Here is a 25,047-nt window from a genome sequence, read left to right on the forward strand (position 1 = left end):
TTCCTCTAGTACCCTAACTCCCCCATCAAAACCCATCCCTCTAGTACCCTAACTCTCCCATCAAAACCCATCCCTCTAGTACCCTAACTCTCCCATCAAAACCCATCCCTCTAGTACCCTAACTCCCCCATCAAAGACCATTCCTGTAGTACCCTAACTCCCCCATCAAAGACCATCCCTCTCGTACCCTAACTCCCCCATCAAAGCCCATCCCTCTAGAACCCTAACTCCCCCATCAAGGCCCATGCCTCTAGAACCCTAACTCCCCCATCAAAGCCCATCCCTCTCGTACCCTAACTCTCCCATCAAAACCCATCCCTCTCGTACCCTAACTCCCCCATGAAAGACCATCCCTCTAGTACCCTAACTCTCCCATCAAAGCCCATCCCTCTAGTACCCTAACTCCCCCATCAAAACCCATCCCTCTAGTACCCTAACTCTCCCATCAAAACCCATTCCTCTAGTACCCTAACTCTCCCATCAAAACCCATCCCTCTAGAACCCTAACTCCCCCATCAAAACCCATCCCTCTAGTACCCTAACTCTCCCATCAAAACCCATTCCTCTAGTACCCTAACTCTCCCATCAAAACCCATCCCTCTAGAACCCTAACTCTCCCATCAAAACCCATCCCTCTAGTACCCTAACTCTCCCATCAAAACCCATCCCTCTAGCACCCTAACTCCACCATCAAAGACCATCCCTCGAGTACCCTAACTCTCCCATCAAAGCCCATCCCTCTAGTACCCTAACTCTCTCATCAAAGACCATCCCTCCAGTCCCCTAACTCTCCCATCAAAGCCCATCCCTCTCGTACCCTAACTCCCCCATGAAAGCCCATCCCTCTCGTACCCTAACTCTCCCATCAAAAACTATCCCTCTCGAACCCTAACACTCCCATCAAAGACCATCCCTCTAGCACCCTAACTCTCCCATCAAAACCCATCCCTCTCGTACCCTAACTCCCCCATGAAAGACCATCCCTCTAGTACCCTAACTCTCCCATCAAAGCCCATCCCTCTAGTACCCTAACTCCCCCATCAAAACCCATCCCTCGAGTACCCTAACTCTCCCATCAAAACCCATCCCTCTAGTACCCTAACTCTCCCATCAAAGACCATCCCTCTCGTACCCTAACTCTCCCATCAAAACCCATCCCTCTAGTCCCTAACTCTCCCATCAAAACCCATCCCTCTAGTACCCTAACTCCACCATCAAAACCCATCCCTCCAGTACCCTAACTCTCCCATCAAAACCCATCCCTCTCGTACCCTAACTCTCCCATCAAAACCCATCCCTCTTGTCCCTAACTCTCCCATCAAAACCCATCCCTCTAGTACCCTAACTCTCCCATCAAAACCCATTCCTCTAGTACCCTAACTCTCCCATCAAAACCCATCCCTCTAGTACCCTAACTCTCCCATCAAAGACCATCTCTCGAGTACCCTAACTCTCCCATCAAAACCCATTCCTCTAGTACCCTAACTCCCCCATCAAAACCCATCCCTCTAGTACCCTAACTCCCCCATCAAAACCCATCCCTCTAGTACCCTAACTCTCCCATCAAAGACCATCTCTCGAGTACCCTAACTCCCCCATCAAAACCCATCCCTCTAGTACCCTAACTCCACCATCAAAGACCATTCCTCTTGTACCCTAACTCTCCCATCAAAACCCATCCCTCTAGTACCCTAACTCACCCATCAAAACCCATCCCTCTAGTACCCTAACTCTCCCATCAAAACCCATCCCTCTAGTACCCTAACTCTCCCATCAAAACCCATCCCTCTAGTACCCTAACTCTCCCATCAAAACCCATTCCTCTAGTACCCTAACTCTCCTATCAAAGACCATCTCTCGAGTACCCTAACTCTCCCATTGAAGTCCATGGAAATCGCAGTCTGCCTGGGTGGGACAGTTTTCTATGTTTTCAGTTGATGCACTGTGACACTGAAACAAACACTTATATTACAGTAATAACATTACTCAATTGCCAGGAGTAGTTTTATTACTGTAATATTAATCATAAACTAGAAAACAAACACACCAATTTCAATTGAAAATAAATATAAAACTGCTCGCTGATGTTGTTTCTTCAGCTTTATTTTTTATATTTCGTCAAATTTAATCTATAGCTCTTTCCTTATTAAAAAAAGGCGTCACTATTAAACTCTTGATTTCCCTTTTCTTTTGTTTCCTCTTCATTTTGGAGGTGGGAATGACTTTCAAACATGTGGGTTTTGATTGGCTTACGGATGGCTCCAATGGCTGTGCTTTGAGCCAGTCAATAGCCAGAAGAGTCAGGATTGACAGGACGAAGTCTGATGCGTGTTCAGGCATCAAAATGGGAATTAGGCCGTCAATGAACTCGTCAGAGACCCACACTGCATTCGGACAGCTGGACAAGTAAGATCAACATTGGAACAGGCAAAGGGTTGCGGACAGCTCTGAACCTACAGAGGAAGACGTTTCACTCCACCTCACCTTTTTGCTCATTGCTACCTAAATTTCCCAAGTCTAACCTGTTGAGAGAAAGACCATGTTTAACAATTTGGGTCAGATACCAGTGTCAGACTCTTCTTTGCTTCTGTCTGGTGAGCCACTGATTGGTGCTGGCCTGCATCGTCACCCTGTGCCCTCTCCGTGTTACGTTTCACTCGGTTATTATCACTGAATGGCTGTCGGGAAAAAAAAAGATTGGAGTACGTCATTCAGAAACTATTTCTAAGATTTTGAGGGGTGAATTTTTATTAAAAAAATATTTAACTCCTCCACCCCACGAAAGAACATATTGGAGGGTTTGTAACGCAAGGCACCAAAACTTTCTTCTGGGGAGGGGTGCAGCGGGTGGTGCACTGGGCTGGCACACTATCCTTTCATCCCCAAGTCCTGGGGCTGAATCCAGCCCTCACTGATGGGATGAAAATGTCCTCTCACCAAATGAGTTTGGGCAGCCTCATTAAAAGCTGTGGGTTTGCGGGATAAAACTGCTCATTGCTTAGCACTAACCATCCACAGCACATTAAATCTCACTCCGAGACATCATAAAAATTCTTGGTGTAGGAAATGGAAATGCCTTGTCTTTGGGTAATGGTGTAAAATGGGTGACAGCAGCCCGTTTTGCATCTCTCCCGATTCCACTGAAGTCAACCACAGACTTGTACAGATAATCTAGGCTGACACTCACGGTGCAGTACTGAGGGAGCACTGCACTGTCGGAGGTGCTGTCTTTCGAATGAGACGTTAAACCGAGGCCACGTCTGCCCTCTCAGGAAGGTGTAAAAGATCCCATGGCATTATTTCAAAGAAGAGCAGTGGAGTTCGTCCCGGTGTCCGGCCCAATATTTATTCCTCAACCAACATCACTAAAAACAGATGATCTGGTCATTATCACATTGCTGTTTGTGGGAGCTTGCTGTGAGCAAATTGGCTGCCGCGTTTCCTACATTACAACAGTGACTGCACTTCATTGATTGTAAAGTGCTTTGGGACATCATGAGGTCGTGAAAGGCGCTATATAAATACAAGTCTTTCTTTCATAATAGACGTCATCAGCCACAATATCAAATGGCAGTGTCCAGGTACCATGGCAGCAAAAAAAAATTATGGAGGTAATTTTTTAAGAAGCCACCTGCACTAGAATAAGGGAACATGCAGTTTCTGACACTTCATTTCCCCTTTAAGTACTTCAACTCAGAATGATACCAATAAATAACGTTGAATAATTAAATATTTAGTGGCGTGGAGGAAGATGTTCTCTGCATAATATGTAACAAAATTGTAAACCTATTTAGAAAGAGCAGGTTTACAATGTTCTCACAGACAGTGCACAGAGGAAATCTTCCCCCATCAACAGTCAATTTGCTTCAAGGATCCTTCCCTGTCTGTGTACGTTCAGCTCAAACGTTAGATACTACAGGTGGCTGGCATGGCAGCTCAGTTGGTTGGCATAGCAACAAGCTGTGCCACAAAGTGGTAGGATATGCTCTCATACCCACAATTGCCTCCATCTGGGCAATTTCCTAATCTTGGCTGGGTACGGAACTTGCCAAGATTCTGTGCAGCACAAAGTGTTACATACAGACTTTTGGCAAGTTATATCGAAGAGACCATTAACAAAAACAAAAGCAAACTTGATCTCGATTGACAGCACTGTGAGCACCAGTGTTAAAGCATTGAGAAAATGAAATAAAAACAGTCAGAGAAAAAGAGCTACAGAGAGGCAGACAGTAATAGTGAGACACAGACAGACTCTTCAGTGGGAGGCAGGGTTTGTTTCAGAGCTGCTTACCAGGTTAAGAGGGTTAACAGCATGTACAGGAGTGCACTGTGTATTCTCGTCCCCATCAAACTCTACTTTCATTGGGTACAACAGCCATTTGCCATTGCTGATCTCATAAGGCCATCGGATGTTCAGAAAAGCAGAGCTGAATGTTTTCAGAACCTTGCCCGTGTTTAGCACCTGAGGGATAGAGAAGATAGACCATTCATTCTGGCTCTCCTTGAGCTGTGTTCAGTGATCTCCTCTCCATATGTAACACAGCTGACAACAGGTGGAGCAAAGAAGCCACTTTTTCAATCTCCCTTTATTGGCCGGACTTCAAAAGGAAAATCAAAGTTGCTAGGATAAAATATATCAACGTTTCCCTTATCTCTTTTGCTTATTGGAAAGGTTTTTGTCAAACAATCTATACTTTTTCTTTTCAACTTTGCAGCAGTTCAGAACATTTTGGAAAAGGAACATGATGGTGGATCTTGTTTGCTACTAAAGACATTATTTAGAGTCATTCTCATGACGTCCTTGTTCTTTCTGGATGATGTGCAGAAGCAGGTGTAGCCAGTAAGGGCCAGTGACATTCGGGTAGCACTGAGTGGTGAATGAGTCAACAGTGTTCAGTTTGACAGGCATAAGCACTAAAGGGGTGGGACAAGGATTATATTCCTGTTATAAAGGCAAAAATTATCAGAAGAACCAATAAACTTAATAATCGACAAAGTCCCTCCCAAGAATAATTGTGAATACGATCCCAGTATATAATTCCAATGCACAAAGGGATACATTCACCAATTGCACACTCCCAGGGGAAAGCCAGATTCAAAGGCACCGTGGATCAGAGATAAGGCCGCAACACAACAGCGCCAAGTCTCAGCAACACTCTGAGTGCAGCTCTTTGCTGGGAGTGCAGGATCAGTGAATTTACCCAAAAATCTCTTTTCATTCACTCCCATTTTATAGCATTCCAATGACCCCAAACCACTTTCTGTTTTAAGCAATCCCAAAGTGCCAAACCATTTCTTATTTACTCCTTTTAGAAAGAATCCCAGTAAAATAAATCCATCCTTAGTCCACAGATGTGGCAAATTCCTTCCCATTCACTTTTGTTGCAGGACTTTATTCCTCATTCAGGAGCTATTGAATGTTTTGTACTTGCCGTTAATTCGTATTCAACTTTACTGCCCACATCCTCTTCTTCACTCATTGCGCTCTCTCCCACTATGTCACCTCCAAAAAAGACATGATAAGGTGTAACAAATCTGTGAAATATAGAAATAACCAGTATTAAAACAATATCCACTGATTACACAGCTCCTCTGGTAACCGACTGCAAATGAATAACCGTGCAGTAATGGTGACAATCATTAATCAGGGAGGGTGAAGATGGAACACACTGGTAGTTGGCACCTGGCACTGGCACTGCCACTTGGTGCTGGGCCAAAAGCAGAACTAACATTGAGTTTCAATGAGTCTGTTGAGATGATTCTTGGTGTCTGCAGAGGTCCTAAACACCTAAAATAAAATAGTTATTGCTGCGTGCAAGGAAAGACACTGCTTTTAATTAAGGACAAATTTGAACATGATTGGTAATCTCACTCAGTGAGGCCATAAAGATGGTTGTTGTAGGTCCTTACTGACCTACACTGGCTCCGCACCCCCCAGTGCATTCAATTTAAATTCCTTGTTTTATCTTCAAATCTCTCCAAGGCCTTGTATCTCCCTACCTCTACAACCTCCTCCAGCCTTACATCTCCTGCACCCTTCAGTCATTCCACTCTGGCCTTCTGTGTATCCCCTCCCTTCGTCCAGCATTGATGACAGGGCCTCCAGTTGCCATGGCAGCACCTCTCTAGAACTTCCTCCATAAATCTCCCCTTCACTGCCTCTCTAATTCTCCATCCTCCTTTCAAAAATGTTCTCAAGACCCACCTTTTCGACCTGGCCTTCAATCACTTCCCTTAACTTGTCTCGTGGCTCATTATTCTTGTATAGTGCTTAGGTACGTCTTGTACTATAATAGCACGTTGTAGCAGCTGTTGTTTTTAGATTACATCCTTGAAGTCACTCCCTGATACTGTCATTTTTAAATTTTATTCTGCTTTTCATTTTGTGTGTCATTCGGACAAGACGTTAAACCGTCTGCCCTCTCAGGTGGATGTAAAAGAAACCCAATGGCACTATTTCGAAGAAGAGCAGGGGAGTTCTCCCTGTGTCCTGACCAATATTTATCCCTCAACCTACACCACAAATATCAGATTATCTGTTCATTAATTAATTTGATGTTTGTGGGATCTTACGAGAAAGAAAGAACTTTGCGCCTTTCACGACTCCAGGATGTCCCAAAGCGCTTTACAGCCCATGAAGTACTTTTGAAGGGTAGTCACTGTTGTAATGTAGGAAACGCAGCAGCCAATTTGCGCACAGCAAGATCCCACAAACAGCAATGTGATCATGACCAGATCATTTGTTATGTACAAATTGGTTGCTGCATTTGCCTACATAACAGCGATCACACTTCAAAAGTACTTCATTGGTTGTAAAGCACATTCCTGAGGCCCTGAAAGATGCTATATAAATGCAACTTCTTTCTTGTGCAGTTTTTTGTACTGTGGGACCGTGCCGACAGGGAGCTGGGTTGAGATTGCTCAAATCCATTTCATGTAGGACATTTAGAGTCGGCAGACAGAGGGACCTTTCATCCCATCACTCTCGGCTGGGCTCATACCCAGGTCATAGGTCAGTATCTAACCCGCTGCACGGCCCTTTGAACTTTGACACTCACTCTTTAAACAAGTGACAACTTTGCAACGTAGGAAGCTGAATTCTAATAGAAATTTGTTATATAGGAGGAAACGCTTACCCTGAGAGGGAGAGTGGCAGCACAATCATGACGTGGGCGCTGGCTGTGACTGGGTTCAAGTCGGGCTGTTCACTGCTGCTGTAAAAAGTAAGAAACAAAATCAATATTTCATGATTCTTATCAAAATAATCTTGATAAATCGTCATCAGCAAAAAAAATCTAACAGGGATATGTTTTCCCATTTTTACAAATATATTAGAAATAAAAATGAAAAGTAAATTCTCATGGCCCATTGCAGGGCAGGTAAGAGAACAGCAGGTGGCGCCTTTGTACAAGTAGGTAACATGGTACTAAGTGCAACAGCGCACTCTGCTGGCAGAAATTCAGTACTGCATCAATAAGAAGTCAATCTATTCAACCAATTTAATGGATGTTCTCATCTATCAAAAAGGAATTGAAGGATGGTCATGACCTGGATATTAGGGTGGCACAGTACATTACAGCACCAATATATCTTACCAATTAGGGGAGATGAAAGCAGCCAGGGAGAAAAATGGAATGTTAATCCCTCACAATAAAACCTCGAAGGTGATTCTGTTCTACGTCACCATCTAAAACAACACTCACGTTGTCAGCTGAAGAATAAGTGGAAGAATGGTGGTTTCGATGGTGATTCTAGAAGTGCTTAAGATCAGGTAAAAGGTGACCTGTGAAGCAAAGAATGTAGAGTCAGTATAACTGTATGATATCGGACATCTTCCACCAAACTGAGAGCAGCAATCGTCTAGTGGCAAAGGTCAAGGCCAAGGACTGCCTGGCACTCCAATCTGCTCGGCTCAACTGTGACATTTAGCAACCGTCAGCCAAGTGTTGAGATGAGTGTCTTCAAACTGGAAGGGGGAGGAAGGAGATTGTCGTGACCTTTCACAGAATACGCAATAACGTTTTCACATCAGTGCTCAGTGATATCATTTTTGTCCAAGTTCACAATCAGGAGCTGTCTTGGGGCAAAGATATCTGCTGAATTGGGGTGCCTGGCCCACATGTCCAAGTTTGCACTCAGTCAAATCACTGGATTTAAGTCTCCTGTGCTCCAGGGAGCTGCCCCAATAGTCATCGCAGTTCGTCAGAGTGCAGGAAATTTGAATCTAGTCGATTGAACTGGCTGTGAGTGCAGACAGATGGGCCCACTGCAATTGCCTTTGGCCCAAGATAGATCAATACGGTTTCTTTGCTAGGAGATCGAGGAGGGCCAGCAGGATGATTCACACTAATAGCTGCTCTTACGTTGCACAAGACCCATGATTCTACCACAGGTTCCTGAAGCACAGTCCTGCACAGCAGGCTCCAAGCCGAACGTCAAACTACTGAGACTCACTAAGGCTGGCCGTTGAGAGGACCATGTGCAACCGACTAAGACCCACACTTTGGGAACTAGCGTGGGTCATCGGAACATAGGAACAGGAGGAGGCCATTCAGCCCCTCGAGCCTGTTCCACTATTAAATTAGATCAAGGCTGATCTTAATTTCATTTACCCGCCTTGGTTCCATATCCCTTAATACCCTCGCCTAACAAAAATCTATCAATCTGGTTTTGAAATTTTCAATTGACCCCCAGCCTCAACAGCTTTTTGGGGAGAGAGTTCCAGATTTCCACTCCCCTTTTTGTGAAGAAGTGCTTCCTGACATCACTCCTGAACGGCCTGGCTCTAATTTTAAGATTATGCCCCCTTGTTCTGGACTCCCCCCACCAGAGGAAATAGTCTCTCTCAATCTACCCTATTGAATCCTTTAATCATCTTAAACACCTCAATTAGATCATTAGGGACTCACTCCATGTAAAAGCAACTTTAGATCCAGAGAGCGATTAAAGGAAGAGGTCTGGAAACTGTGATTCGCTAATCACTAGAACTAACGGAAAGCAGTTTACCTGTTCAATATACTCATGATAAAGCATATTTTACTCAGGAGTGTTATCATGGACATCTACTCAGTCAAGGTCGCTCTTGCTATCTCAGTGTTTCACACAAGTCTGCGCCTTTCTGAGTAAAGATCACCCTTGTTATTATTCAAAGCTCTTTAAGCAATCTCAAGCTTTAATATTATCGTAAATGGTTTAAATGAGCACATAATCCAGGCTGACACCCCTAGTGCAGTACTGAGTAAACCGAGGCCCTGTCTGCCCTCTCAGGTGGATATATGAGATCCCATGGCACTATTTCCTTCAACCAACATCACTAAAACAGATTATCTGGTCATTATCTCATTGCTGTTTGTGGGATCTTGCTGTGCGCAATTTGGCTGCTGCGTTTCCTACATTACAACAGTGACTACACTTCAAAAATACTTCATTGGCTGTAAAGCGCTTTGGGACGACCTGAGGTCGTGAAAGGAGCAATAGAAATGTAAGTTCATTCATTCTATAAGTACACTGAACGGTGATTTGGCTCTAGCTGTGTTAGGGTTGTGGAGCACTAATAAATATTATTAAACTGAGTGTATTTGGCTCCTGTTCCCCGCTCATGATGACCTGATTCAATAACTGTCTGGCTGCGGAATGTGAAGAGCCAGTGGTCCAGAACGTGGATTGACTCCCTGTGTACCGTGGGGAGGATATCATGCTGTTTGATGTCTGCTGGGAGAAAACAACTGGGCCCATCTGTATACCTCAGCGTTCCGTTTCATTGGATTTCCCAGCTCACAGTCAGCCCGAGAACCATTCGGATTCGCCACGCAGACCAGATTCTTGTCCTGGAAGATGAGACAGAAATGCGTTAACCCCTTTTGGCCAGTGAGAGTTTACTCACCACCCTGAACGTCTGTCACGTAGCGACTAGAAATACATTTTTTTTTCGGGAGGTGGTTGTTCGAATCTCCTGCTGGATGTGGTTTGCTCAGTTTGAGTACTATTGATACCCATTCCTCCTCCAAAGCAAAAGGGGGAGTCTGAGCCAAGGTTAAAGGGGCTCGGTAATCAGGCAAAAAGGTGTTTGACAAATCCTTTTGGAGGGAGAAGAAGGAGGGGAGTCTCTCATTTCTGTCACAATAATATCGCCCAATGATGCTTTTCAATGTGAAATACATCTGTGCTTTAAACGAATGAAAAGGGTTTGGCAAACACTTAAATGAGGATAATGTCTCTTTAATAAAAGACAGGCCGTGCAATGAATTGGCTCAGCATTAGGACATCTGGGGCCCATTATAGATCCAGAACACTGGCAAAGGAGCTGAGAACCCAAATTCTCTTTGCTGTTTTTTTTGTTGTTAAGTTTAAGGTGAGGGATGTCTGCAGTTGGGCAAAGGGGCATTGCTTTTGCTTTTTTTTCCTCTCACCTGACCTCAGCACTAAGCATTCCCAAACCAGGTATGGCACAAATACAGAATAAAGCTCCCTTTACAGAGAGGAACTCCTCTTACTGTGGTACTGTGGTATTTTTCAGTCCGTGGATCAGCCGTTCCTTTGCGGCCTCTCTGACTGAAGCTGCCAATTTTGGGCGAACTGGTGCCAAATTATGGGCAGTTTGTGTAGTGAGCCTGTGCCCATTAGAAACTATGTTCTACTCTGAATCATATTTTCCCAGGGCCTAAAACGGTGCAGCTCCTCCCCTCCCTCAATCTTTCCTTCCTCCTGCAATCTACAAGCTTGGCGTCATCCAGCCACTACTTCTCGACTTATCTTGTGCTTTCTCTTACTCAGTCCTCCAACCAGACTAGAAGCTTTCAATGCGCTGCAGGTTCCAGAGACAGCTGGATAGCTGGAGTCTCAAATGCCAAGTGTCAGAGCTACGATATCATTATTACCCATCATGCCTGCTGTTACAGGGTATTTTAACTCCCGAGGCTCGTTTAAATCCCGCCGGCCGACTTCGCACTCGTTCTAGGTGGGAAGCAGACGAAAATTGCGTGGCCTGTAGGCCGTCCAGCCTTGATCAAACAAGTGTCGGAATTAGCTGCCGGGGCCGTTCCGCGAATGTCTCACGATCAGTAAGGCGTGGGGGGGGTGAGTTTGCGGCAGGAAGTGAGACCTAATTTTCCTTGTGGGGCCTGGAGGAACTTCCGTACGGAAAGTAAAACAAAATTTTTTAAAACGTAACTCTTCTGTTCTCGATCCTCTTCACCTGGTGGGAAACTCACTTCAGCTTCCTGTTCAGGCCACCGAGTTAAAATTGCAGTCTGGTCCCGATTACATCACCCAATGCGCAACATATTATTCGGCTAAGGGGGAGCTGTGTCCCTTTAAGGCAACAACGCCTAATTGTTGTTAAATAAGCACAAGTTCAGGTCACTCAGAGCTCAATAGTTTTTTGGTCAGGGAACTTGCCAAATGATAAAGTGCTTGTCAGTTTCAGCTCCGGGTCAGAAGCACTCAGCATTTAAGTAACTGACTTTTTTTTTGAAGATTGCTTTGCAACGGCTACAAAATGTGATGCCTGCAGTGTGACACCTGGAGCACATGGACAGACCAGTTTTAATGTATTGCGGTCTACTCCAAATAGTTGTACAAAAGAAGGATAGATTATTTCTTCGCTGGGAAAAGATGAAACTTGGCATTTTATTTGTACCTGAGACGATCGGAAGGCAGAGAAGGAGAGTGTGTCTGGGAAGTTGGCGCTCAGCTCGGCCTCATGAGCATCATCTCCATCTTTAGTTGGGTTCCTGGGGTCTGACGGGATGTTGGTGACCGTGATCTCCAAAGTGATGTCCTTCTGGTCACTCAGGGAGAACAGTTGCTGCCCCTGTTCATCTCTGCAATGGTGAAGGTGAGGAATAGTAACTAGCACTGTCCAGTTTTCATTCAGATACAGTTACCTGCACAAATTACACTTTCGCATGGTGCCTTCTCTTTCAGAATATTACTATTTCAGAGTATTCTAGTGGAGAGAAAGGCATAAATGTGACTCCATTTTGTCAGGGCTGGAAAAAGTGGATAAATAAGATGGTTGACACACAACAAAAAATAGATAATTGGCAGAGAAACTAAACCAGACAAAGCTTCTTCCCTTGTTTCCCTCCTGTCTAACATCACAAGAGAAATTTTCACTGCGACTGAGCTGGGATGATGTGAAGTATGCAAATACATGAATGTCTGATATCAAAGAATTTTTTTAAATATTAAAAATCCAATAAGGAATTCAGGAGAAACTTCTTTACCCAGAGAGTGGTGAGAATGTGGAACTTGTTACCACAGGGAGTATTTGAGGCAAATAGCAGAGATGCATTTAAGGGGAAGCTAGATAAACACACGAGGGAGAAAGGAATAGAAGGATATGCTGATAGGGTGAGATGAAGTAGGGTGGGAGGAGGCTCGTGTGGAGGATAAACACCGGCATGGACCAGTTGGGCCGAATGGCCTGTTTCTGTGCTGTAAATTCCATGTACTTCTATGTAATATGTAAAAAAGGTTATGAAAAACAATGTCATGCAGTTCCACTTTTATTTTAAATCAAACAAATTATTTCTTTCATGTTGTGCCCATACTTGTACTTTAAGGATATTTAAGCCTCTGTGGCATTCAGAGTTTTTTTTTATACATTAGCATAACTCTTGTTTTTTTGTTTCTGAATAAATATTTACACTCTAATTATCATATGTTTCTGGCATGCTTTCTGATCCATGATCTTCACTGAGTTGAGGCCCCCACCTCACATGTAAAACATGTCTCTTTATATTTCTCAAAGCGTGACCATTGTTTTTGAGCTATGCATGAAGAAGCCAGGGGTGCTTCCAAAACAAGTTCGCTGAGGAAATAGTCCCCAAGTGGATTCCACCACCACCCCCCCCCCGCACTCCCCCCACCCCATCAAAATGTATGGTCCAACCAAAGACCAAATTCATAATCATGGGATCCTCCATTTTGGACAACACTGCTGCTGCTGTAAAATGTCGGGTAAAATGGGGAAGGTGAGAGTCTCGAGGGAGAAATGGGCCAGAACGGCAACTAAAAGAATAGTGACCGCCCTCCTGTGGTATTGCTCACTGTGAGTTTTATGCTACATAATGTACAATTTATTATTGGGGCCACTGATTTATGGCGATTGAATAAGTCAAGTTGTGTTTATTATAGAGCACTGTAGGAATATCAGTGGTACTTTGGGCTTGAATTGCATAACTATGTCGATATGTGCGTAGAAACTATAAATCAGTGGTCTTGATTACTATTAAAAGTTTATTTAACAATGTAGTTCGTTTTATCCTTTATCTTTGTTTAATGTCCTGAATGCAAAGGAAGATGGCAGGGAAGGTGTTCCAGGCTGCAGGTAGGTTGTAGGAACTACATGTATTAGTGAGGAGTTACAACGGTCGTGTGGGTTGGTATTGTTGGAAGGGTGGTCTTGGGGTTTGAAAGCAGGGTTCATGGGGCATGGGGGAGCTAGGAGGGGGGGTTGCAGTATTTGGGAACACTAGGAAAAGGGTACCAGGATCTGGTAGGAATGGGAGTGAGTTGTGGGGGTATGGCAGCTCTGGGGACGTCCAGGGGGTGTGGGTGGAATGGGAGTGGCATCCCAAGCTGTGAGAACACTGGGAGGGCGATGTGGGTATGGCAGTGGTGGGAAGGTGAATTCGGGGTGTGGCAGGACTAGGATGGCAGTAGCGGAGAGTGGAAGCAGTGGGTGGAGCATCCTGGAGAGGGGAGTGAAAACATTGGGAGGAGGGTTTCAGGCCTCATTTGACAACAGCGCTGCGATGGGGGTTTTCTCGGGCATGTGTCAGGAGTGGGGGGGGGGGGGGGAGAGGATGGTGCAGAAAGGCACAGGTGCCCAGCATCGAGGGGGAGGGAGCGCAACAAGAGCTGGCAGGAGAGATTGGGAGTAGAAGGTGTAGATGGTGGGGAAACAGCAGTCACGAGAGGTGGTAGCAGGAAAGGGGTAAGCCCAATTTTAGCAGCTCCAAGGTGGATGGCACTGTGGGCACCGGACTCCCAGCAATTCTGGAGATGGAGCTCGGAGGGTTCAGCTGGAGACAGAGTTGGGAGGTCTAAGTTAAGTAAGCAACACTGCCATCTACCTTGGAGACTCAGAGGTAAGTGAAATGAATAGGTGAGATTAACTGTGACAGAAAAGTGTGACAGGCACAGGTGTGATGGAAATAGCCGTGACTGAATAAGGCATGACAGGAACTTGCTATGGGGAGTAAGTGTGATACTTGCCAAAAGTCCCAATATACATAAAACCTTTAAAACATTTTTAGCAAATCTCCCATGCATTGCTCACCAAGAGTCAGAAGAGTGTAACGGGGAAAGTGTAACAGGAAATAAGTGTGACACCAATAGGAAGTGTATGTTATACACAAGATTTTTACTATACATTGGATATAGATAAGCATATCTCCCATAATAAAAGGAATTGTACATACAGTGGCAATGGCTGGAATACGTCATCACCAACCCTGGTGCCAAAACTATATTTCATCTGTAGGTTACTCTGACATATCTTATCAGGTCCACAGCCTTCTCTCTGGAAATTCACCTGCAAGCAGACAACAGGAGACCTGCTAGTAAGGTACAATTTGAATAGTGACCATTAAAATACTTGTCTGGCCTGGTAGCCATGTCAGCCTTGGCTCAGTGAGTAGCACTCTTGCCTCTGAGTCAGAAGGTTGTGGGTTTAAGTCCCACTCCAGGGACTTGAGCACATAATCCAGGTTGACATTCCCAGTGCAATACTGAGGGAGTGCTGCACTGCCTGAGGTGCCGTCTTTCGGATGAGATGTTAAACTGAGGCCCTGTCTGCCCTCTCAGGTGGACGTAAAAGATCCCAAGGCACTATTTGAAGAAGAACAGGTGAGTTCTCCCTGGTATCCTGGCCAATATTTATCCCTCAACCAACATCACTGAAAGCAGATTATCTGGTCATTATCACATTGCTGTTTGTGGGATCTTGCTGTGCGCAAATTGGCTGCCACATTTCCTACATTACAACAGTGACTACACTTCAAAAAGTACTTCATTGGCTGCAAAGCACTTTGGGACACCCTGAGGTTGTGAAAAATGTTATATAAATGCAAGTCATTCTTTCTTAGAGTGGACAGTGATCTGAAGTATTAAAACCACAACTCAAAAAATATGGAACAAAAAACAGCCATTCAGCCCAGTGAGCTCCAATGAAGTGTCTACAATCTGCACTGTCACAGACTCTCCCCAAACTAATTAATCTACCAAGGTGGGGGTGAATAACCACAGGGAAAACCTCTTAAGAATAGAAAGCTCTGAAGCTTCTCCCTGACTCCTGAAGGTAATGGAGTGAATGCTCCAAGATCTGAATCTGACATTACTGAACAATTACATTCTATAGATAACATCCCAACAGGACTGGAATCATGGAATTCTGTATTTGGTACCAGACAGAAGATCTGGTAATACTATATCTATTGGTCATACCTTCAATCTTGGGGGGAATGGGCCCGAGATTTGGAAAGGTTAGTTAATTTAAATAACTGTAATATGCTCCCTGTGTGTTTTCCGCATAGACAGGAAAGCCTATGGCAGCAAGTGGACAGGGAATCTGGAGTGCAGTAGCACTTTTTCGGAAAGATCCTTCCTTAAAGTTCAAAATAGAAATATTCCCACTGGCCAAAAGGCAAGTAACCATTACAATATTTTTCCAGCCTGCTCATAATGCTTCCCATTGCACCCAGCTGAAACAGGTAGAGGAGGTGCCAAACATTGAGCTGGTCTGAACTGGGTAAAATTTGGACAAAGTCCAAATGAATCCAAGTTAGCCTATTTCTGATTCATTTTGATTCTGAAATGACTTGAAATCTCATTCCCGGCAATTCTATGGCAAAGATCCAGGGACTTTTACCTCGTCTCTGAACGTGTTTGAAACCTGAGCATTTAAGACAGGCATCAGGTTAGCCAGTTGTCGTTCGGCCTGCTTCTTCTTGCGCTTGACTTCCTTGATCATATAAGTTAACATCACTGGAATTGGCCGCAGTTTGTCTCTGATGTTCTCCTGTCAAACAAAGAGTAGTAATCAGCAGCTTTCCTCTTCTAACTCACCAGCCTTCAGTTAGTACAGTAGGTGGCAGCCTACTTCCAGGCCTCTACAATGCAACACTCGAGGTGGTCATTGGAGGTCGACCGCACCGTTGGTCTTCTCTCCTCTGACATAAACACTGAATGTGCACTGGGTTTGGGTGCACCAATACACAAGGCAAGACCTACCCCCCACCCCCACCTCCCATTAGCAGATTTCTGCAGCTCGAGCTGCCTGTAATTTTCAGCCTGCTCACTGTATCTCACCTGTAGTTTCATTGTGACGTTGATGCAGTAGATCTCATTTTGCTTCCTCAGGACTACCTCACCGTTGTATTGGTTCTCAGGATCACTTGGCTTCCTTTTCAGAAAGGACACACGCGGAGGCCTTCTCCTCTGTCCGTCAACTTCGAGTGAATCAGCCTCAATTGTAAAACCGAGAACTGTAAACGACAAGAAGAGCACATTGTATAATATATTGGAGTGACTACCACAATTAACATATTGTCCAATCAATCATGGATTGTTTTCTTCAGAAACGCCCATTCTTTAACCTTTTTGAGGTAGAGTGGGTGACGCTGTTCTCCCTCCAACACTGGAATTTTGCATGTTCATTTGAAAATTGCGCTGATTTTTAAAAACAAAATTACATTGAAAGTGGTTTTCCATAAAGAATAGGCCACAATGAATCTTGGCTAGTTCTACGAGGCTCTCACTGCTCCGCTTCAAAGGAGCCTGGCTGGACAGGAGCACAGATCGGGGATAGGGCCAATTCTGCAACCTGCCCTCCTGTTTACACCGGGAGAGGAGCCTCGCAGTGTTAACCCTTTAGTATCTTTACTGATTCCTGCAATACAAAAAACTGCCAGCTTGGCTCAGTTGATCGGGCTCTCGTCTCTGCGTCAGAGGCACGTTGGTTCAAGCCCCACTCCAGGGATTGAGTATGTGATTCCGGCTGGCGCTCCGATGCCGAGGGAAGGTTGCGTTATCAGAGCTCTCATCCTGCAGACGAGACATTAAACCCGGGTCCCGTCCGCCTGTTCCACTGGTTTAGGTGGATGTTAAAGATTCCGTGGCGCTCTGCAGAGGAGAACAGGGAGTTCTCGTTCCTCCCTCAAACAGTATGGCCAAAGCTCGTCTCGGTGCCCGGTGAGTGGGAACTTGCTGTGCGCAAAATGGCTGCCGCATTTGCCTGCACAAGTTAGAGAATTTCACTGTATGTGGAGTGCGTTGAGACATTTGAGAGGCGTGATAAGGCGCAAGGGAAATACATGTTAAAATTTAGGAATTGCTTATTGCAAGCACAGACGGGAAACACTTTGAACTGCACACAGGAATCGGGCGTGCAATTATACATTGCACCATACACATGAGAAACGTAAATAAGAAGGTCTTTGTCTTCAATTTAGCTGATTGTGATTCGTTATTTATTTGGCACCCATTCTTTCCTGCATTTCCTACAGTACAGTGAAAATGACAGCAGCACACTGTGAGAAACATAACTGGAATTTCATGCACTCAGACACACGTCTGAGTATTGTGTCCGATGGCAGGTCTTAAAGAAATGAGTGCCGATTCATACCAGCATTCACGTCTTTCCCCGATGGCATTGCCTGGTTGGGTGCCATGTTGCTCATCCCCATCTTATTCATTCTCCACGTCTTTGGGTTTCTGCCCATTGATGTCCATCAGGAGGCTTCCATCAACTACAATGTTGTGCAAAGTGCAGCATGTAGATATAATATTCCCAACCTCAAGTGGTGAATAAGGTATGATTTCCCTCCCCCTCCCCTGATTAATTCCAAAACATCTGAACTGTTGCTTCAAAGGCCAAAGGCTTGTTCCATCACCACCCACGTTTTGACATCGGCCTCATTGCACCTTCGCCCTTGCTCAGTATGAGTGGTTGGCACAAGTGTCATGAATGAAGGTTGAATTCAGTAATCCTAGTCGCCCAGATCCCTGCCTCCTCCATATTTGATTCTCCCAATGAAGGAGCACCACACCGTGAGGTGCACAATTCTGAAATATGCATCATGCACTATCTGCAGAGCGATGGAGTGGAATCCCTTTCTAGTCACGTAGGTGTCAGGATTTTGGCTGGGACCAAGAACTCCCACATTTGTGAAAATCATCCCCTGCACACTGGGGAAGCCAGCAATCCAATAAAACTGTTGTTGCTCCCTCCTAAGTATGAAGAACACACAGGATGCTGCAGTTTACAGCATAACAGCTCACCTCTGCCAGCTGTGCCCAGAATAGGTGGTGACGCTCAGCCACCGTGTCATACCCTGATGAAGCACCACTCCTCAGTGAGATCCCATTCACTGTATCGGGCCCGGTTTTTCCTAGCAGGGGAGCGTAATTGGTAGATAAAGGTTTGAGGAGTCCCTTTCTGCCATTTCATCCATCTGCTCCATCACCATTCCGAAACCAGTCGGTGGACCCATGTTGACACCACCAGAAATGCATGTGGGCAATTCTGTTGGGCACACATTCCCACGGTGAGTGCCAGCTTGGCCCAATTGGCAGTATTCTCACCTCAGAGTCAGAAAGTTGTGAGCTCAAAGCCCCGTTACAGAACTTGAGCACATAATCTGGGCTGGCACTTTAGTGGATGCTCCAGAAGGATGAGACAATAAACTAAGGTCCTGTCTGCCTGTTCCACTGGTTCAGGTGAACATTAAATATCCCATGGCACTATTCAAAGAAGAGCAGTGAGTTCTCCCTAGTGTCCTAGCCAACATTCTTCCCTCACCAAAAATAGATCAACTGGTTATTGCTGTTTGCGGGATCTTGCTGCGCGCAAAATGGCTGCTGCATTTGCTGACATAATAACAGTTACCACCCTTCAAAGTAATCTGTTCCACAAGAAGCACTTTGGACATTTCTGCGAGACGCTGTAAAGAGTTATGTAAACACAAGTAGTTTCTTTCACTCTTACACTTGCTGTTTTGATCACTTGTTCCTTTTATGTCGTGCATAGCAGAAATAAAAAAAAATGATCGCCCTCAACAACTTGCAACAACGTTTTTCTCACATGACAATCTTTTGGCACTCGACGCCTCGTAGAAACCCATCGAATTGCGCCAACTGCTCAATTTTCCACCAATCACATTTGGCGCATAAATTTCCACACAAGTTAATGCATCATGAAATTCCCTTCACCCTTTTTTTATGCTATGTGGAAAATACGGGCCATTCTGTGGTTGAACTTACCAATACTGGGGTTGTAGGATTCAGGCTTCGATCTATAAAGGAAGCAGGCCCTGACATCAATACTGTGGGATAGAAAAGACACCGTAAATTAGAACTTAAAACAACCACTGAAATATAACCATTAATGCTGCAGATCCTGCCCTGCTCACAGTGCAAACAGGGAGCCTGGGTTTCAATGGCAGGAGGGATTTCCGAATCAAGCAGCAATTTAATAGGGATTACTTTGAATGGTAAAGTGTGCCTTAATCAGTTGCATTGCTCCAATTCCAATTTGTGATACTCAGTATTGGAAGTTTAGAGATGACACCATATTTTAAACAGATTTTAGGAGAGAGACAGTGTACTTTGAAAGCTGTACAGGTCTTTCAGTACTCAAAGGGCGAACCTGACTGCACTAGTTGCAGACATCCATTTCAAAATCACATTTTGAGTGCACTTCAAACAAATCACTCATTTGGGGAGAGATTGTCCAAGTACGGAGAGGCTGGAAGGGCATGGTTGGCATGGTCGCGATTTTCCAACATGCACTGGCAGCAAATGAGGTTACCCATCACCAGCACGTGCTCAGAGGATTACCCACATTCTCATTCTCTCTCTGCTACACTCTAGCCTAGAAATTGCTCTTTGAGCTATGCAAGGGTTAACTGAGCATTGTTTTAGAATTCGAAGTGTTAATAAGCGTGCTCGTTACCCTGCCATTTTACTGCTTTCAGGAGCTGAGATACAACATGCTCTGCAAACGCCCGCACAGCGGGCCGTCCAATGGAGCAGTAGGACCAACCAGCATAGCCATTGACAGCACTGAGCATCCATTTCAACTCCTGTAATAGTGCACAGGAGCCTAGTGCAGCTGTTCACTCTGCAATTCTACTGTGCAACGGAGGTTCCAAGGCCGAGATAATACAGGCTTGATGGTCAGGGCTGAAAGGGCTTATCGAGGGAGTCAAGACAAATTGGGGAAATCAGTTGTGGCAGGAATAGAGACAACCGCCCCCACCCTCCTCTCTCACTCTCAAAAGCACCTGGAGCAACAAGCATGGGAAGGAAATAGCTGAAAGGCTCAATGGTGTCTCCCGAACCCGCAGGATCTGGAATGGTATAAGGAAGAAGATGTCAGACCTGATGAACTCTGCTAAAATAAGCCAACAGCACTGATACATGACAAGCACCGGCCACAAGTAAAGATGCAAGAAAGTCAGCCCCGTCAAACCTACAATCTTTCCCTGCTGGAACGTGCTAATTCGTTAGAGGAGCGTAACCTGTGCAGTACTGGCACGAGAGAACCAGGCCAATGAATGACTGATTTGAATGGGATACTTCTGTATGGGGAAGTTACAATTTGAACCTGTGTGGGCAGCAATGATACTTCAAGCAGGTTCATGTGTGGGTGGCTTGCAAGTCCACTTACCAGGGTGATGCCTGTTCAATTTGCTGCCTGCTGCCCATCACTGAAGCTGTACAGCTGCAGGACAATATCAGCACTCTACATACATACAATGTCTCAATATTATTCTTCTACTTATGGAACAAAATGGCCTGTAACTGGTGGGAGCAGAGTTGTACGGCTGGGGGTCCCAAGCAGTACAAGCCCCTGATCCCGTACGAGGAGGTCACCCTTGGTTACAACTGGGTGGGAGAGCATCGAAGGAGTGAGGGACAGCACAGCCAGAGGCTTCCCGCAATCTCACGACTAGCTCAAGTCACCTAGTGTCATCCTAATGAATGGCTATCACAGAGGCACACACTGAACCCAAATAACATCACTCGGGTATTACGCAGTGATAGTAGGGCTGTAACGTGGTTAACTGAGGCAGCGTTTGAACATTTACTGTTTTCTTAGGAATGTAGGAACAGAGTGAAGACACAGCCAGTTCCCTTGAGCAAGCCTGCACCTCACAGCACCCTACAGTCACAAGCACCTCTGCCAAGCACCAGCACAACCCTGGCGGATGTGGTTGGACATGTTGAGGAGGAAGGTACAGGGTGAGTCGCGACACGCAGGTGAGGAGGAGCAATTGGTGATGGCTGCTGAAGGTCAGGCCTCGACTGGCTGGAGGTCCAACATGGTTACTGGCTGTGCTGCAGCACCTGGGGATTCAGGCCTCACAGGGCCGTCCTACAAACACAGATTACTATCTGAGCAGGACTGTCACTTGTGCCTGTGCAGAACACGTTACAAGGACCGGCGGGGAGTGTGGGGGTTACTGGAGGTAGGGATGTACACACCTCATAGCTAACCAAAGTTCATCTCTCAGACAGACCTATGAGGGACTGCCCAACAGGTGAGGCATGCCTGTAGTAGTCATGGATCAGCTGACTGGTTGTCAGGCCAATGCCACATTTGAGGTATCAAGCAGCCCTGTGCAAGTGACAGTAGATGTGCCAGAAAATGAGCAGGACCAGCCAGCCAGATCAGCACTGGGCATGTCTGACTCCGATGCAGGACTATCATAACGCGCATCCCAAGGAGGTCTAGAGCCACGAGAATCACAGCAGGTTAGTGGTGAAACCCTGCAGCCAGCTGGGGCACACACTCCTTCCAAAGGGGAATCACTGAGGAGAAGCAGTCGGCTGGACGTGAAATGTAGCAAGCAATCCATAAACACGGCCATAAATCACACTAACAACATTCACACACCATAAAGTGGACTGAATTTGCAGCAATGAGGTTTTAATTCAGTTGCACTTGATTTCAACATTGTGCTTTGGGTTGAATAAAGCAGGACCACAGCAAAAGATGGGAATAGACAATATTTGAGGAACTGCGCAGGACAGTGTAGGTGGAGGTGGCTTGGGAAGGTTAATTTGCAGATTTGAAATGCAGGTTTAAGAACTGGTGTCACGGTGAAAGCCATCTTGAATTACTGCCCTTTGCGGCAGATAATTTCTCGTCATTTTTGCCCTCTTGCTCTGCCATCCTGTCCTTCTGCTTCAGTAGTGCTGGGCAAAGTTATGCACCATGAGATCCTGGGTAGGGGTTGTACTGTAAGATGCCCCCCGAGTGGTTGAGACGTCCGAAGTGCTGATTCAGGATCTCAATTGTATGTTCATTAATCATTCTGGTTGTAGCACGGTCCTCCTTTTACCAGTGCTCTGTCACTGTCAATGGTTGGCGTAAAGATGTCACGAGCCAGGACTGCACAAGGTACCTTTGGCTTCCCACTCTTCTTTCCCCTTCAAGTTAAGGGTGGCAAATGTCTTAAAATGAAGGTCTCATAAGAGCTCCGCATTCACTTGCATTATTCTGCGCTGGTGGTCACCTACTAGTTGCACATTGATAGCATTAATCCCTTGCAGTTCACACAGCATTGCACACAGCAGCCCGAATCACAACGTGGGTGCAATCTGGGAACCCCCCCGCCCCCGGACTCTTGGAAAGCTAGCCGATCTGTAAAATTGTGCTGCCCTATCATGCTGCTTTTGCTGGCTCATGGTGAATGTGATGCAGTTGCTGATCTTGAAAAAATATGAGCTCCTAGATCCATCTCTGGGCAGCAAACTAGCTGATGTCACCAGAGCTAGCCTGGAAGAACCCCTTAAAACCTGAGGGCTGCGATGACTTTGACAGTGTCGTACAGATTGATTGTGTCTGGAGGTCCTCACCGAGGAGATGGCACAGCTTTCCTGCTTAGCCTCAGCACTGTTCTTCAGTCACTTCCAGGAGCGGTGCTTGGTATGGTAGGCCCAATGTGTGGCATAGTGGCATTAGGTGATGGTATGCCTTGTGTGCCACCTTGTATTACGAGCAGCCCTTTCTTGCTCTTGCTGGTTCTCCTCAATGCTGATGAATCGAATACCCACTGTGCACAAAATATTCTCGGCTGCAGCACAGCTTTGTAGCAGATCACCTATCAGCAACAGCCAAGCAGCCAAAGGGTTAAAAACACACCCCCTGCGAGCAAAGTGGGAGCCTTAGAAAATGGTGGCACTTGGGATTTAAAGGCCTATTATGCCACCAATAATGACCTTAACCAGCCTAACAAGTGTGTTCAGCGCTAAAGTGCTGACAAGCCACTTCCTTCAAACAGCAAAGTTGGCAATTTGCGAAAAATATGCATTAACTGCGTGCTCCCCTCTCCCGCTATCACTGCTCCGCAGTACAAGATTTGCGCAGGTGTTCTCTGCGACACCAACAGTAATTTCCAGGCATCCACACACTTGTACCGAGAAAGGTGCTGGTACTTTCTCCCATAAACATAATCTTGTTGCTGGATTCCAGCATGAAGTGGACAGGAGCCTTTCGTTTCTTGTTTGTCCCCCTCCTTTCCTAAAGGTACTGACCTCTGCTGAGGCATGGTTCCATGGTTACTAGCCAGCCTCTGGGAACCCAACCCAAATTGCTATTCTATCAGCGGGGCTATTCGACTGTGTGTGACATCACACCATACCTGATCCTGGGGGGAAATTACCTACGCGCAATGAAATCCGAAACTCATTCTTTAGATATCAGTTAATGATTTCATAACAAAAAGCGCAGAGAAGAAATCTTCCTTCCCCCTTGCCCCATCTTCACCCAACAACCCCTTTGCTGTAGGGGTCACTAGGTTGTGATCATGCACAGAAAACCTGGCTGATTTTTACCACAGTCCAGGGGTGGTGAAGCCAATTGTGGTATCCCCTGTGAGCAGACCAGAGGTCAAAGTTGGAACCTTCCTTGTCTACGTGGCTCACCAGGTCAGGGATGTGCATTTACTCACTGAGCCACTGGGGTCTCCTCTTCACATAGAATTACAGAGAATTTTCAGCACAGAAACAGGCCATTCGGCCCAATTGGTCTATGCCGGTGTTTATGCTCCACACGAGCCTCCTCCCTCCCTACTTCATCTCACCCTATCACCATATCCTTCTATTCCTCTCTCCCTCATGTGTTTATCCAGCTTCCCCTTAAATGCATCTACGCCAATCGCCTCAACTACTCCTTGTGGTAGCGAGTTCCACATTCAAACCACTCTCTGGTTAAAGAAGTTTCTCCTGAATTCCCTATTGAATTTATTTGTGACTATCTTATATTTATGGCCCATAGTTTGGGACTCCCCCACAAGTGGAGATATCTTCTCTACGTCTACTCTACCAAACCCTTTCACAATCTTAAAGACCTCTATCAGGTCACCCATCAGCCTTCTCTTTTCTTTTCTCCTTTTTGTGACTCTTACAAAAATAAAATCTCATAGAAATAAACGGAGGGGGAACTTGTATACACGAGATTTTGATCCAATTTTTTTTTAGTAGACCAGACTGTACATGACCCCTGTTGCAGCCTATACAGATGTCCACTGTTGCCCTACTTCAGGGAAACATGTTTTTAGGCTCAATTATCCTTTTATGATTGATTCTTACCAGATCCCCGAGACATGTCTGCAGTTCTCTGATTCCAGATCAATTTCTTGGGGTTCGATGTAAACATAGTTCGTCACATTAATGACAGGACATGCTCTGAGGAAAAAGACAAAGATTCAGAAATGATGTGGGAATACGGACACTCTGGCTTGAATTTGTCTCAAACCTTTTTTTTTAAATTGGATTTACTCAATCGTTATTATGCCTTGTTTCTCCATCTCATAGGAGTAAAAATCTGTCGTGGACACGGAACAGCTCGCGCCCGAAGCAAGAGGCTCGAGGAGCAATGGAAATTGATCCTCAGGCCTCATCTGAACAATCGGGACGAGCTGCCAGGGCTCATCGTCCCTCCACAGGCAGTTCGCACAACAGGAGACCTCAATGTCGGCCTACGTGCCTTGCTGACAGCAGCCCTCAGGTAGACCCCAGGAAGGGGGGCTT

General features: G+C 45.6%; 1 protein-coding gene across 4 annotated transcripts in view; it reads right to left on the reverse strand.

The window, feature by feature from the left end:
* LOC137307259 (integrin alpha-7-like) overlaps positions 1 to 25,047 on the reverse strand; it is a 170,949-nt gene that overhangs the window by 22,565 nt on the left and 123,337 nt on the right. For all 4 annotated transcript variants that reach the window (XM_067976691.1, XM_067976690.1, XM_067976693.1 and 1 more), the window contains 12 exons: positions 24,607 to 24,702; positions 19,270 to 19,331; positions 16,318 to 16,493; positions 15,878 to 16,027; positions 14,430 to 14,542; positions 11,639 to 11,822; positions 9,744 to 9,827; positions 7,704 to 7,783; positions 7,137 to 7,214; positions 5,433 to 5,535; positions 4,292 to 4,462; positions 2,565 to 2,678 (listed from right to left, as the gene is read on the reverse strand). In XM_067976691.1, coding sequence (XP_067832792.1) covers positions 2,565 to 2,678; positions 4,292 to 4,462; positions 5,433 to 5,535; positions 7,137 to 7,214; positions 7,704 to 7,783; positions 9,744 to 9,827; positions 11,639 to 11,822; positions 14,430 to 14,542; positions 15,878 to 16,027; positions 16,318 to 16,493; positions 19,270 to 19,331; positions 24,607 to 24,702 — 1,411 coding nt within the window. The remainder of the gene's footprint in view (positions 1 to 2,564; positions 2,679 to 4,291; positions 4,463 to 5,432; positions 5,536 to 7,136; positions 7,215 to 7,703; positions 7,784 to 9,743; positions 9,828 to 11,638; positions 11,823 to 14,429; positions 14,543 to 15,877; positions 16,028 to 16,317; positions 16,494 to 19,269; positions 19,332 to 24,606; positions 24,703 to 25,047) is intronic.

This window comes from Heptranchias perlo, chromosome X, assembly GCF_035084215.1.
Source record: "Heptranchias perlo isolate sHepPer1 chromosome X, sHepPer1.hap1, whole genome shotgun sequence".
Lineage (NCBI taxonomy): Eukaryota > Metazoa > Chordata > Chondrichthyes > Hexanchiformes > Hexanchidae > Heptranchias > Heptranchias perlo.